Source organism: Hetaerina americana, unplaced genomic scaffold (assembly GCF_022747635.1).
Source record: "Hetaerina americana unplaced genomic scaffold, ioHetAmer1.1.p SCAF_8, whole genome shotgun sequence".
Taxonomy (NCBI): domain Eukaryota; kingdom Metazoa; phylum Arthropoda; class Insecta; order Odonata; family Calopterygidae; genus Hetaerina; species Hetaerina americana.
Window position 1 is genome coordinate 51,367,446 of NW_027287427.1, and position 16,505 is coordinate 51,383,950.

General features: G+C 40.2%; 1 protein-coding gene across 2 annotated transcripts in view; it reads right to left on the bottom strand.

Moving 5' to 3' along the window:
- Positions 1 to 16,505, bottom strand: part of Lrp4 (LDL receptor related protein 4) — a 686,041-nt gene that overhangs the window by 288,062 nt on the left and 381,474 nt on the right. For both annotated transcript variants that reach the window (XM_071596290.1, XM_071596291.1), the window contains exon 4: positions 9,555 to 9,681. In XM_071596290.1, the coding sequence (XP_071452391.1) occupies positions 9,555 to 9,681 (127 nt within the window). The remainder of the gene's footprint in view (positions 1 to 9,554; positions 9,682 to 16,505) is intronic.

Here is a 16,505-nt window from a genome sequence, read left to right on the forward strand (position 1 = left end):
GCTATCCTTTCCACGGCAATCTCCCTTGCGGAAAACGCGACCGGACTCACCGCCTGTAGAGGACAATGGCGTCCTGGATTCTCACGTAAAGGTACTAATTTTCTCCCTCTCCTTCACAACTCTCCACCCCCTACCAACCCTCCTCTTATCTTTCTTTCTCGATCGCTTTCCTCCCTTCCGAACCCTAGAAATCCCACCACCCCCATCTGCCCGGCCCTCCGGATGTATATGTAGGTCAGGGGAATAAATCACGCCTGAGGATGCCCACGTATTCATTGGTTCAATTACACGACGAAGGGATTATTCGAGCTTTCAGGGAGTGGAAGGTAAATGCAGGAAGGGGGAGGGCGGGAGAGGGGGATGCATGGAATGTGGGTAAATGGGTAAGGCGACTGGGGGAAGGGAGTAGGTACCCTGCCGGGCGACGGTCGACTTTCTTTGTCCTCGGATGACGCCCAAGGTGGGAGGGGGAGGGATGAAGCGGGGACGTTTACTGCTTTTAGGAGCCCGACGGGACGGGACGAAATATGGGACCGATGCCTTCTAACCCACCGGGAAAAGATTTAGTTATTTCCCACGATCCCGCACAGTGATATTCCCATGGCCAACATTGGATTTCGAAAAAGGCTGCGTAATCTGAGTGAGCACCTCCATTCGCACGGGGCACTTGTGATAATGGGGTCTATAGTATGCTATCAGACTGAGGTCTGAAAATGCTTCTGTCTACCATTGCAAGCCTTGGTGCATTTCCGAGCCCAAACTTTCCATCTAAACTCTTTACTTCCTTCAAATTATTTCCTCCTTGCCTTACTCAGAATTTTTACCACCCTTCATGGCGTCCAAAATATCTTATTCTCTTACTTCTCCTTATCTCGCTTGCCCACCTTATGAAAAAATGATCTAACTAGATGGCATAAAATGGTACTGAAATAATTTGCTCAATGCCAAAAAATGGAATATATTTAAAGTAATTTTATTTGAAGCTTTCTTTATCGGGCTTACGTTTTATCTGAGTATGAGAGGCCACGGTACACTTCATGGCGTTTTGCTTGCTTTATTCTATGCATATATAAGATAATCAACTAATCCACGAGCATCCGTCACCATACGAAAAAATACCCATTAAAGGTAGATATGGACGATGCCCTGCAATAAATATCGCTTGAGGATACCCCAGCATATCCTATTTGTCTTAAATAAATTTCTCCTTCAGCTATCCATTCTATCAACCAGTCGTCATACCGTCCAAGAAGCCAATCTACTCATTCATTTCCCCTGTATGGACAAAATTTATCCTTTCCTCTTCAACTCATCCATTATGTCACCTCCACTACCTTTTTCTGCCTTTTTCGAATTTTCCCTAGGTGATTAATTCCTTTCTTCACCTGCCAAACTTCCCCTAATTGCTTTTCTCTCTGTCAAACTGATTTTTTTCGTTCTTCTAGAATCTCATAAACTAAAATCACTCCCGTCTTCTTGGACCAAATTCCATCAAAGTCCTAATTTCTCCTAAATAAATTTCATTTTTGCCTTTGCATCAATCGAAGGGCCAAGTGTGAGAATGTAAGAATCCCTACATTTTTCGAAAGGTAATAACGAATTACAATTCTCTATTGATCGATTGATTTAAAAAAAAGCCTTAGCTTGACTTGGGATATAAAAGAGGAGAAAATGCAGCATGGTTTTAAAGAAGTATATAGTGTAATTTCAAAAAATTAAAGAAAATAATTTCGCTGAAACATAATCCCGTAGTAAACATTGAGTTTTATGAAGATAACAGTTTTAGGCTTAACTTTGTGGAATTATTTCATGGTGAGGGTGAAAGAAAGAGAAAAAACACTTCTCAATCAGGTGGTGATGCGCAGCATCGAAAACATGGTCGTGTTGTATTAAAAAGTGTGTGGAAGTGCAAAGTGTTTTTTCTCTTTCTTTCACCCTCACCATTGAATTTTATTTTATCTTGACCTCTGGGATTTTCGAATGTGGCGTCAAAGTGAGAAAATATTTTTCAAACGTTGTCAAGTATTCGGAGATGCGTTTCCCGCGATCACCTCAATAAAATTACGTTTTATAATGGTGAAAATTAGTTTTTAAAAACGTCCGCCAGCCTGTAAAATCCATGAACACAGTGACTTCGCGCGGAATAAGTCACTCGCGTCGAACGAGCATCCGATAAAACGAGTCTGGAACTTCCGGGAAAAAGATAAATAATTGAGAGAGTAAACGGGACAGTTTGAGTGTAACCAGGGACGTCACCCCCGGAGTTGGCGAGCGCAATTAGCACTGGACGTCTCACCGAACGCTCCCGGAGAATGTAACTGAAACGAGGCCCACCCCCGCCCCAGTTCCCCCGGCACAGCACACGGACGTTTTACGGGAAGGGAAAAATACACGCCCCCGGCGTAACCGGGCGCCCTCGATCCTCGCATCCTCACGTTTCGCGGACTAAAAAAGGCCGTGATTAGTTGAGTACTCCAAAACAAGCAACCGATGGGGGATGATGAAGCGTCCGAGGGAGTGTTGGCTACCGGCGATGAGGAGAATCAATCCGACATTTCTTGAGATTCATCGGCACGAGTGCCTTCATTATAGGCCCCGTCACATCGCAGAATTTCTCGAAACTTATATAATAAATTACCACCAAATTTTCCTTCTCGACTTCATAGCATAAAATTAGTTCATATATAAACATTTCAAATGTAAATTGTTCTTCGCCATTATCGTAAGTCGTAACTAATGCGTGAAAGTGGAAAGATGCTGGAAAATAATATTAAATGTGGCCACGATTGAGGTTAATTTAACTGCACTATTTTTAAAGTGGGATTAAACTATAAATATAGAAAATACATGCTATATAGTAAGTTTTGCATTCATAATCAAAGGGGACATCCTCACACTGTACCTCTGTTCTACAGTGATGAGAATTGATTGCAATTTCAGTGCAAAAATAATGCATTTCTTTTAAAATATCATTGGATTTTGGGGAAGACGACGGACTGCTGATGTAATTTGCGCCATTAGGCATGGGCAGGAAAGGATGAAGGTTGGAGAGAAACCCGGCGTCGGCATTAGCTTACTCTTAACGAAAGAAGCCAAGGGGTCGACAGTTAAACGTCCCATTCGACGGATGGTGTACTCACTCAAAGTGATTTCCACAAAGCACTTCAAGTAGGGATCGGATAACCACTGAAGAATATCTGCCGCAACTGGGATTCAAATCCAGGCCCTTTTGGTGGGAACCAAGTACGTTAGCAACCACAAAATCGTGATATCTACCATTCTACAACCTGTACGGCCTCTCCAATAATTATTATATATTTATTTTTTATCTCCAACATTCTATTGTGACATCTAATTTACGTCAAATCATCTCTTTTCAAATTTCAAATTACAGTTCTTTCCATTACAAAATACCATCGCAATTTCCGACGACAATTTTTGCACTCTGAACTCCTGGCCTTGTATAACAGACGATTTCAAATTTCTTCGGTACATAACTTTCGATATGTCCTGATACAAATGTGCATCGAATTTTTTGTCAACTTTGACTACAAGCTCCAGCAAATTCCTGTTCCGCACCCACCACTTTTCCTCCCGGAGATTCCAGAATCGACGGATCCCAGATGTATTCAACAAGCTTAATGCGATTCCTAGCCATTGAACGCCCGAAACAACAGGGTAAAGCAGGTAAAACCCCTGGATTCTCCAGATTTTGTGCCCCACGGCCACCCTTTCTACCCTTTCCACCCCGACCACCCCCGCCCTTCCCAACGCATCGGGACGCATTCGTCCGTCGCCCCATCTTTGCGGTACGTTTTTGACGGTAGGGACGGATCTTTTGATCCCGGTCTCCACCATGCAGTCAGTAGGGCTTTCACACGGGATTTCTCTGGACCTAGAGAGGGGAGGGGGCGGGTCATGCGGCGTGCTGAGGAGGAATGAGAGGAAGTAGTACGGACGGAGAACGAAACTCCTCTTCCTCACATCCAATTGAGGCGAATCAAAGATGGAAACATGGGATAGGGAAAGGGAAGGTATCCACGGCTGCACAATCGAATCGTTGGGTCCGATCTTGGACGTGTTCCAAAGAGGACTTTCCGCCCCCAGGACTATCTGATTCCCTCCCGCTGTCCTCAAAAAGTACGCACCCCCAGAAATCTCATAAATCCTTTAGGATGACTTCCGCCCCTCAAGAACGACGTACTTCAGAGCACGCTCGGGGATAACATGAATTTGGTTGCTATGAACGTGTTCAACTCGAATGGCAACAGTAGACACAGTCATTTCGTCCCATGCATTTTAAGTTTATTTTAAGGATTACGCTGAGGGTACACAGTAATACTATTTAATGACGATAATAATATACTAATATCCTGCCTATGCAAATCCTAGATAATATCCCCAATTAGATATATTAATAGAAACAAATAACCAATTCTTAGTTACTGCCCACGATTTTTTAGGATATATCGATTACGATAGTAGACTAATATCATCAAGGAACAATACATTTGGTCATTGTATCTTGTTCTACTCTCGTAACCCTTAGCATTGAAATAAAAAGTGTAGAAAAGTAATAAGAATTAATTACTTATCTCTAAATTATGTGACAATCGCACAGAATTGAATCAAATTACCCACCCGTAGATGGGTGGGTAATTTGGCAGAAGGATTTTCAGGGAGCGGAGAAAGAGTGGGTGGATAGCAACCCAGCGTCGGTATCAGCCCACACTGAGCGAAATAGGTCATGCGGTCTACATTTTAACATCCTTTCCAAAGTAGATCGAGATACCTCCATATGATTCTGCCACAACCGGTAATCAAACCTGGGTCCACCGCATGAAAATCCATTGCACAACCCTCCGCATCTATTCAATCCACCAATGTGCATGAAAGTAGGAGTCTGTTTAGGCATGAGAGATGTTGAATCTTACAACTCTCCCAAATACGTAAATTTATGTTTTTTTTCAGGTGAATGGTAATATAAAGACTCCGTAAAATTTTATCCAAGCTCGTAAGTATAAATTCACCTTTGATGATCTTATAAAGAAAAAAATCACATTTCTCTGATAGCACATGCATTAATCCTCGCTTTATTATAAATGGGCATACATTTTTAACTGGGATTTAAATTTTATTTCAACCAAATAATTCCTATTCGTAGCAACTGAGTTTAAGGTATTAGAAAAAATACGAGCAAATGTCTCGATTATGTTTATATGGTTTTGTGTATACATGGTCTCAAGTAATCCAAAAGCTCATCTAAAAGTGTCTCTCTGGCTTTACAAATGAGTCCAAAATTCACAAAAATCTTGGTATTTTTCACATCTTTATTGAGGGTACATGCCACAGCGGTGCTACTCTACAATGCAGCATTTTTGTATGCTGCAGCGAATCCGAACCTCTCGTGACATTTACTTCCTAGACCCAGTGTAAGAAGTAGAAAGTTTCTTTCTTTTGAATATTTCTTATAAAATGCACACGAAGTCATGCATGATGCTTTTGACTTTATTTAGGACCTCATAACCTTTCCACGATCAGCCTTTCGGGAGAAAAGAAAGAACAGCTCAAGCCAGCATAGGAGATGAGTAACTCTCGGAGAGGGAGCCCAACTAAATCGGCACCGGGGACGAAAGGACATTTCCGACAGTAATCTCAGCCGAACGAAGCAATCCCGACTACTGCCTACGCATCACGATGGACGACACTCAATTAGCACTAAACATTTTCGTGCGCGTAAGTCGGAGTTTCGCTCGATTTCACAGGAGCTCGTCGAAAAGGAGATTTCACTCGGCGAACGAAAGTCATCACGTAGACTGTAATCGCGTTAAAGGAATAGCTCGAAGGGAAGGCTAAGTCCATTCCAGCGAATTTTCTCTTCCCCTCCCTCCCTAACCCCACTTCTCAGCCCCTCACCCAACCCTCCGGCAACCCGGCCAACGCAGAAGCGGTTACGCATCTCAATTACACCTTTCCTTCCTTCCCTCGACAAGGGGAACCATGGGTAGGCGCGTTTATCCAATGATTCATTCACAATCTCTCAGCAATGTATGGTGCCTAAGATATCCATTGGGAATATCTACAAGGCAAATTAAACACATTGTGATTAAATTAAAGAGTCCTAAGTCTGAGGAATATAGTATGAATGAAAAAAATACTTGGTGGAGTTGGTTCGAAGAAGGAGAAACCTAGGAAATAAACTTACAAAAAGTGCAAGGGAGAAAATAATCGGACGCATCCCGAGGAACCATATACGCCTGACCTGTAGGAATCATAAGCGGGGAAGAAAATCAGGGCATGATCCATGATGGATAATGGGAAACAGATGGTGGAAGGCATCAGCGCAAGAAACTGTGAAGGAATAGAGAGATGGGCAGGAAGGATGATGGCATGTCAGGGCTGCTACGAACCAGCTGAGCCCCCATTCAGTCTCTCAACACGACAAAACCAGCTAAGTAGCCATCTTTTACGGTAGCCCATTGCCGATGAAAAAGAAATCAAGATTCCGTCTAATCTATCTTTAACTACTTTTTAGCAGAAACGTTTCAAGAGCATTCAACTTTCATCACATTCAGACGATGTGTATTTTTACCGCGGCATACCTTCATTGACATAAAATATGGTGAGGAAGAGTATTATCATGGCGTTACCATTCGTGCTGCTTTGGCGAAGATTGACTTTTCAATATTCTGAACTTAAACGACAACTTTCTTCCAGAATCGGAACGCATTTTAATCGCGTCGCTTATCTTTGACAAATTTTCAGTCGAGTTGCGCAAAATCATCCACTGGTTCAGCTCATCATAATGCAATCTTTCTTTTTATTCTTATCAAGGGGGATTCATTTGGTTTTAGGCACAATGATCCCAATATTCTATCTGTTAACTCACCGGAAGGCATTTGCAGCTGGCTCCGTGTAAGTCGTTCGGGCTCTCATCCTAAAATAACGTATCTGCGGCGCATTCAACAGCCCTAGGTTTAATGAGTAAGTAAGAGATAATTATAGATAACCCTATTATTTAATCCAGTTGCCACGATTTACAATCCCCATCACTGCCTCAAACACCGCTAATATCATCCACCTATAGAATTCTTTTTTTTCGTCTTCAGTACGGATTGGTAGCACTCTCGCCACACGCCTTTGTGGCATCGCACAAATAAAGGCAGGTATTTCTGGGCTTTCGGCAACTTTCGGCGCTGGTTTCATTATAACTTGCGAGTAATTTCCTCCACCTCTGAGATATTATTACCTTCCGGCCAGGTGAGGAGGGGAAGATGGTGGAGATGAGACGGATGCTTCCCACATGCATTGCGGTTCCACACACTTTAACGCATTTTTTTTTATTTCTGTAAAAATCATAGAGTAATGCGTAAGAGTATCCTTAAAAACCTGGCTCAGAGAAAATATTTATTGGAGTAATTCTCAGTCCTTCGACTTCCACTAAATTTCTTTGAGGATATCTTTGGAAAAATTTTCGAGTTGAATTAATAAAAACAGGTTTGATCAGTTTCATCAAAACAGCTTGATTTGATCCTATATGGACTTTGAAAAAGTGTTTATCTCTAGCAATGTTCTTTTGCTTATCCTCTTGGGTTCTAGTTTCGGAGGTTCCCAAATTTCCCTAAACAAGTGAGAATGGGGAAGGCATTCCTAATTAAATAAAAATTTAAGTAAAAGAGATATCATAAGCACATTATAAGTTTGTATGCCACGTAAGGGATAATTTACTTCAACTCGTTTCATTACACGGAATCATTTTTGGAATAATAGAGTAGTAGATGCTGTATATAAATTGCCCAATCCATTAAACGCAGCTTTTGAGTTTAAGTCTACTATCACGACGATATCGTATACAGTTTCGGCCTGAACCATTACGACGTAATAGAGAAAAAACTTTTTAACGTCCAAGTAAGACAATGCAAGAATATCATGGTGTAAAAATAATTCGCCTTGACCGGTATTCGAACTCGTTTCCCTCAATTTCCGTCCAAGCGCTTTAGCCAGTTAAGCTACTATTGTTTGTAAGGTTTTTGGTCACATTTTGGTCGTTTGCAGCCCCCAAAATTTCGGAGTGTGAGAGGACGCTTCGGTAGCTTAATCGGCGAAAACACTAGGCCGGAAATCGAGGGATCCGGGTTCGAATCCCGGTTAAGGCAAATAATTTTGAACCTTAAAATTATTGCATTGTAATTCACATTTAGCAGATGACTCCGTAAAAAATTACCGGCGCGGCAACTCCCGTAGTTTTGTGGAATTTATTCAAGTAAGAGTTTTACAAAAGGTTTCTCTGGGTCCAAAGAAAACGTAGTACTCAAAAAAGACTCCTGAATTTTTCCCACCAAAAGGGGATTTACAAAAATATTCTAAATTATCTGAATTATTAAAAAATTAGAAAGTCATTTTAAATCCTACGAATTGCCCTAGTATTTCTAGAAATAATTCTTCAAAACGTTTTGGAATACCGGAATCTAAAGCATTTTTTCCGTGATAAAAGCATGAGAAAATGTCCGGACGGTCTCATGAGAGCAGAGTAAACATGATTTTCATCGTGCGCAGTAATAAGTTAAAATACAACCGTGTTCCCTTATCCGTACGCAAAACGTACCCAACCCTACCCTGTTTATCAGAAACCAAAGCTTAAATGGGTAATTTGTATGAAAATACATATTTGTATATCGTAAAAATTCAAAATTTTGAAAGGCCGGAAATAGTTTACCCCTAATTTAATATTTTACTCCTTAAATAGAGCAATGAAAAGGCCTCATTTTTCAGTTTTGATGGCAGCTTACTGTTGAAAATTTGCCCCTTGATTGTGTTTTCCGGTGTTTCATATCTCGTTTTCTTCTATTATTAGCTAAATAAATAAAGATATATATAGTCATAGAGAAAAGGGATTAAAACACAAAAGCACATATAATTGCAAAAAAACATCTAATGGGGACAGTGAAACGATGCGGACCGTGGACTTGCCCCACCAATGTTCTACCAATTACGCTATCAAAAACTTTTTCTGCAAGAAATTTAAACCTTCTCCATTAGCCTTTTTTGCCCTGAATGTATGTTACTTTCCCTTTAATATATCCTTATCCATATTTGATTAAGTTTCCGCCGTTTGCGGATTTTCGTGTTTAAATGTGTGTGTGTATTCGTGTTTAATTGTGTGTGTGTGTCTGTATGTATATATATATATATATGTGTGTGTGTGTATATATATATATATATGTATATATACACACACACACACACACACACACACACACATATATATATATATATATATATATATATATATATATATATATATATATATATATATATATATATATATACACACATATATTGTATTACTGTCTTCAAATAATCTTCTACTAATATTTAACTGTAGATAGAACTTATAATATACTATTGTTGTACAGGAGTTGTATATATAAATATATACAACTCCTGTTGTAAAACCAATAGTTTTTCCCTATAAGACCCAAAGAAGGCAATTTGGTGTCCTAAACAGTGGAGAGGAAAGGCAACGGGAATGTTGCATCTTAGCATGGACTCACATAATTGTACAGTTCGTTTCGTCGGAGGCGTCTTGGCAGTCAATGTCCCCGTCGCACTGCCACTCGTTCTGGATGCATTGCCCGTTCTTGCAGATGAAGTCGCTCTCGGTGCAGTTGACCACGGGTCCTGTTGCGAAGGAAAAAATTATTAATAGACATATCCTCGTTCGAGATATCCCTTTATTGGCAGCACAATTGGCTGAATGAAAAGTCAACTACTTAACACCAAGAGCTGCTCCAAATTCATTTTCCAATTCGACCTAAGATGTAAAAGAAATATTGAGGTGGCTACGGTACATGGAAGTGGATATAACTATTAGTTTTATAGTTGAAAATAGAGAGTTGCGTGGTTTGGAAAAGTTTTAGGGGTGGGTGTGCAGGAGAATGAGGAACAGAAATGACCGTAAATAAAGCAAAATTAAAGTGAAAGAGGTGCTGGGAACGGTAAGGGAGATTTAAGGTTCCAAAAAAACAGGAAATGTACCCAAGAAGTATTTAAATTGACTATAAAATATGTAAGACGTTAATAGAGAGGAAAATATAGGTAGGCGGGGAAAAAATAAGCATGAGAGGCATAGTGGATGTGGTGCTCCAATTTTTTTATTGTAACTTATAGTGTAAAGGTTTAGGGGTTCCCCAGTTCGGCGGCATTCTTTGAAGAAGCAGTGGCGCTATATCCTGGGACCACAAAGCAACTAATTTGACAGGCACTCTAATATTAAATTTATCAATGTACCTTAATTAATAAATATCAATATGAAAGTCGAATAGTTGATGGAAAAATATTTAAATTGTGACGATTAACGATAAACCTTCATAGTTCGCGGTTTTACGCTAAGACTCGTTTGAAAAATCAATGGAAGAGAGAGCGAAGTGTCCTATTCGGGCAAATGCTTAAGAAAGATATATAACGTCTGCCCCAAAAGTAGAAGAACGAAGTCGTTTAAAACCAATTCTTTATTTTCAAATATTGAAAACCATACAATTTTTGATGCATCAGATTGCCATGCTTGTAATATGCTGACTCAACCGTGAGACGAGGTGTGAATAAATCAACGAAGGAAAATTGTGTGCGGGCCACAGATTTTGCAGAATACAATAACCTCATGGTAATAATTTTATTGATACCCAATGCTTCGAACAAAAATTATGTACACAAAGAAAAATTATAATTGTACACGTGTAGCGAGAGAAAATGACGCAAGCATACTTTAGTGGCCTCAGCTGGAAAATAATCTTTATTTAATTTTTTCCTTTTCAATGACTTAGAAAGGAAACGAGAATCCTTTCTGGGAAATTGGTGAAATAATTGGACAAATGAAGGAGAGAATAATGGAATGAATGCAATTAAGAAGAATAGCGGACTGCGATAAACTCGAAACCAGAGATCGTTGGGAGGAGAATTTTGGCGCAGTGTGAAAGTGAATCCAGTGAATTAGAACGTAAAAACGTTGACGTGGAGGTTGATTCAGGGGAAAATGAGGCAGCCGCGGGAGTGATATGACTGTAATTTCCTTCTCTTGTCTGAGGGAAAATGGGAAGAGGAAGCTGAGTAGGGGGAATACAATCCTCACCTCACCGGAGACAAAAATTTACAAGAATGCGAGCGTGGACACAAAACACTCGTCAGGTTTTAGGAAAGTGAAAAGCAAATTGGCGTGCATGCTTTAATAATCAACCCTGAGAAAAGGCACGGTGAAAAACATGAAGATCATGAGAATGACATGTAAAAGAAGGACATAACCTATAATACTTATTAATTGTGGCTAATTGACACTCGAAACTATACGGTAATAAACCCTTTTTCTGATCCTCATACTTTCTACATCCCTTCACTCCGTCTAACATGCCTATTCTTTTCTCCCCTTTCCGTCTAGCGTTGTTCCCTCTACCACAGTCTTAAAACATTACATAGCAAATTAAAATGCTTAAAGTCTGCATTACTGATGGAAAAATAACAAGTACACATATTACGTGAATGGAAATAACAACATCCCAAATGCGAGTGGTAGAAGACAATTTGTTCAGATATTTATTTTCGTTGATTTGAAGAAAATGAGAAAGCCTTTTCGGAGCTGGTTATAAAAGGGCGAAGCAAGAGGAGAACAAAGGAAGGAATGAATTAAAAATGAGAGCGGTGAGATTGTCTTCGGATGAATTGCGAAGCCAGAGACCGTTGGAAGGAGAGATTTGAGGATTTTTGGTGGCGCAGTGTGTAAAAACGAATACAGCGAATTAGAACGTGAATACGTCATACAGGGAGTTTTAATCAGGGAAAATATGTATCGAACAAAAGTGAATATTTGAAGGGCTGAGAGATTTATATGAAATATCAAGCGAAATTTTGAAGTACGGTTTGAAGTTATTTACGATAAGCTCATGCGAAAGTTCTTGCTGTATGCATAACTAAAGACGACGACGAGACGTTCAAAGGAGGTCGCATTCCAAAGAAAACTTGAGAACTAGAATGTTAGAGGAAAGGGTTGAATGAAGAATTAGCACGGGTGTATTATCGCTTGTTAGACTTCACTTTGAATACGGTGGAAAAAATTAGGATCCTGATCAAAAGGACCTAATTTCTCAATTAAAAAATATGCAGGGAAAATACCTTGTCTGTTTTGTCAAAAATTCTACAAAAGATTTTAAAGTTTCATAATACTAATAATAAAAATAATAATAATAATAATATAAACTATACAATATCTATGTATGATAATGATGAAATGGTAATTATTTTTATTTGGTAATTTTATTGAAGATCTTCCACAGGCCTCCATTGAAAGTATGAAGATTAATTGTAAAAATTTAGCTCCTAGATGAATACGTTTTGGTTAAGTCAAATTGTGACACAAATGAAAAAATTCTAGCATCGAATTTAACTGGAAGGCGATTTGTAGAGTTAATGTTAACTTTCTTCCAAACATCCAGATAATATTTTAGTTCCTTTATTTCTAACACATCACGACCTGTGAATACAACGTCTCTAAATATAGTAGTAGTGTCAGAACTTAGGGAGGACGACCGACAGCTGAGGTCATTTACGCCATAGGGGATGGACAGGAAAGGATGAAGGGTGGAGAGAAACCCGGCGTAGGCATTAGCCTACTCTTTACGAAAAGCGCCAAGGGGTCAGTAGCTTAACGTTCCATCCGACGGACGACGTGCTCACTCAAAGATCCCTCCACAAAGCACCTCAAGTAGGGATCGAGATACCACTGAAAAATATTCAACACCGCAGGGATTTGAACCCGGGCCGTCTGGGTGGGAAGCCAGGATAATAGCCACCACACCATCTTGATCCCCGCATGAGAATGTGCCGGCGCATAATTCGGTGATATCCTGACGATAAATATATGATACAGTCGATTATAGACGATGCGTGATAAAAAATCTCAAATGCATTACACTCAAAGGCCATAAATTCTTAAAGATAGCTGGGAAGTGAAAATAAAAGACCTCAATATCGGTGAAACCGGGGATCGAGATGGTGCGGGGGCTATCATACTGGCTTCCCACCCAGAGGGCCAGGGTTCAAATCCCGGAGGTGTTGAATATTTTTCAGAGGCATCTCGATCCTTACTTGAGGTGCTTTGTGGAGGGCACTTTGAGTGAGTACGCCGTCCGTCGGATGGGACGTTAAGCTGCGGACCCCTTGGCACCTTTCGTAAAGAGTAGGCTAATTACGACGCCGGGTTTCTCTCCACCCTTCATCCTTTCCTGCCCATCCCCTATGGAGCAAATGACCTCAGCTGTTAGTCGCCTACCCTAAATACTACTACTACTACCCCAAAATACAATGAACGGCAATATAAAATACTGGAATATTTCATTCTTTAAACTAGTTCATTTATTTTCAAATTTACTATAATTTTTGTATTTTTTCTGTCGTAAATAATGGTTGCAGAATTATTTTTTCTCAATAATGGTAATGCACCCTTCCCCATTGTAGATTATCTAGATCCACCACTTGTCAGATGTAAATGTTGCAATGTGCAATACATTTGTGGTAAGAATGCATGTTCTATAATTGTTAGTTGCTCAAAAAAGTACTTATTAAACCATGCTACCATTTAACCAATAGTTTTGCAAATCAGATACGGATGAGAGGTTATCTCTAATAATCAAACAACTGATATTGAATGCATTAGGAGAGCTATACAAGCAGCCAGGAAATGAGCACGCACTTCTGCGCAAAGGCGTGGTCTCTTATCGCATCTTCTTCCTTGCTCATTTTGCTCACGGGAAATGCCACGGATGATACCGAGATCGGGATTAAACCGAGCGACTGTAATATGGTACTCCGGAGGCTTTCAAGGCAATAAAGGGACCAAATAATAAAGTTTCCAGCTCCGGGAAAGAACAGGAAGCCGAGCCAACGGAGGAACAGATTTCTTTTTCTCTCCTTAATTTCTTCTTAAGAACATTAACCCCTTGGATGGGGATGGAGGAAGTGGGAGAGGGGAAACATCTTGGCCCTTAACGGACACACACCTGTGTGACTTCTTCTCGCACTATAATGATTTCGTCGCCTCACGAGGAAGGAATCGAGGTAGTTCCTACACCTCCTCTGCGACACGGGCGGACATGCTCCTCCTATTTATTTCCATTCCCTCGTCCGGAGGAGTCGGGAATTGAAACGTACGTACCTAACTTTTTTCCCGGTGGCGCATGAAAGGAAACTCTGCCGTTAACCTCCGCAGCAGCGCAAGGAACACTACCGCCGTGCGGCACGCCCAATGCCATCTCGATCTCAGCATTGCAGTCCGAGGGACTATAACACCCTCACGGTCGTCTCGAAACAGGAACGGAACACGGGCGTCCGCGAAAGTGTCATTACGGTGGACGGGGAAGATTTTGCAGGAGGAAGAGAAAGACTTTTCACCGCTGGTACTTAACGGTACTGCTAAGCCGGCACTCTCAGGTTTCGAGAAGGACGGAGACGCCGAGATTCCAGGCGAAAAATTAACTTCACGATTCCAGGCTAGAGGATTTCGGGTTTTATTTCCTTCCCTAAATTACGCCTACGTGCACCAAAAAGAAGAAAGGAAAGTGATAAGGAATCAAATTTTCACTACTGTTCCATATACAATTGAAGGAAAGAAAATGAAAGGGGATATCGAAGTCAAAAATGCAGAAGAGCGACGAAATGACTGTGTAACGTAGTGTTTATGACAATGTTAGGCATCTCATGTAATAGTGAAGGGCATAAAAAATGCCCAATACGCATTTAAGGGCAGGAAAGCATTAAATGTGAAAGATGTAAACAAAGATAGAAATGAAAATAAGATGAATTGTACAAAACGCAGAACAAATAAATAATTGATATTTCACTAATTTTACTAACGTGCACCACATATATGAAATTCTTAATCCGTAATTAAAGGAAAAAAATGAAAGAGGGCATTTAAAAATCGAATGGAAACATACAATAAATGCAGAATGAATGAGAGACGGATATAAGGGTTTAATTTGTTAGAAATGTTGCAGTTATGTAGAAGAACCGAGGTGGCTTGAAGAGCACACGAACTTAGTAGACCGCGTACTAGGAGAGCAAAACAGAACATTTACAAGATTAAAACAAATGGAATAATGAATTGTCAAAACTGTGAATAACAACAAATATTTCATAAACATTTTTTACCTCGACATTTACGCCGAGGTTAAAAAGCGATTGTTCTGTTATCAGCGACTCACAAGATACATAAAAGCACAAGAACTCTCTGCTTTACAGAGATAGGCCGATCAGGCATTTTGTGCTTAAGAGAGGAAGTACTTACCCCGGCGGAATTTAAAATGCAGCTTACCTGAACTTAAAAATTCATTCGTGGTAAATAAGAAAATTCCGAGCTCATTGAATGCAATGTAAAACAAGGCGATTCTAGGTGAAACTCCTTGTTTTGCTTTTCGAAACATTATAAGCGAGTAACACGGATAATTGAAAGGGAGAGAGAAAGTCGAATTCTATCACATAAAGGTAAGGATAACTACTGAAGATTAAACGAAGCGAAGAGGCATACAATATTAAGAAGGATAATAGGAAGGATAACATGAAAACTAAATAAATAAAATTTAGCAATAATCTAAGATTATCTTTAGGGTATTTCGATTATTCACTCAGAGTTTCGATGCCTAGTGCGCATGCTTAAAGTTTTCGCGAGTTCCGGATGTTCATAAGAAGTAAAGAGAAGCCTGGATAACCTTTTGAGGGAGAGAGCGAATGAACATGAAACCGGGAGTTGTACGTTCGGAAATGGGGTGTTCGTGGGCCACTCGTACCGGCAGGGCTGCAGCCTTGGGCCGGGTGTGGGATTGGGGTCAGGTTAGGGGGTGGAACTGGTGTTTTCCTAAGAGGAGATCGCTGAGAGTGAGGTAGGGTAAGGCATTTGGGTTGGGAATGGGATAGAAAGGAGGAGGAAATGGCTGTCAAACACATGACCATTCCATAAAATGTTACAATCTTTCTTACTTGAGCTCCACTACCTTTAAACTTCTCCAAGATGCCTCAACCATTTTCCTTTATCTTCTAAGACGAAGATCTCCGGTTTGAAATTGCAGGGGCGTGACGCGTTTGGCAGATGTTTCGCTAATGACGAGATTTCATGCCTCCGTGATCAAAGGTATTTTTTTTCTTTTCGTCGATTTTTATTCATAAAATATCTTCCGATCTTCTGTAAATCATATAAAATTGGGACTTAACTAACATATAGGATAAAGAAGAACAAAAAATGAAGTTGCTATTGCATTTGCATTATGCGATAATCTCCTTATCTCTGATACACGCATATAACCATATCAGAGGTTAGGTGTCAGGACGACTTCGGTAGAGGATAAAGTGCTGGGTCAATTGATGAAATATTTAAAGGTATTTGTGAAACATTACGAAAGGTAAAGAGGAGAATGGACCGCAAGCTGGTATCGACCTTTGGATTCAACCTTTTTAAGGCTTTCCCG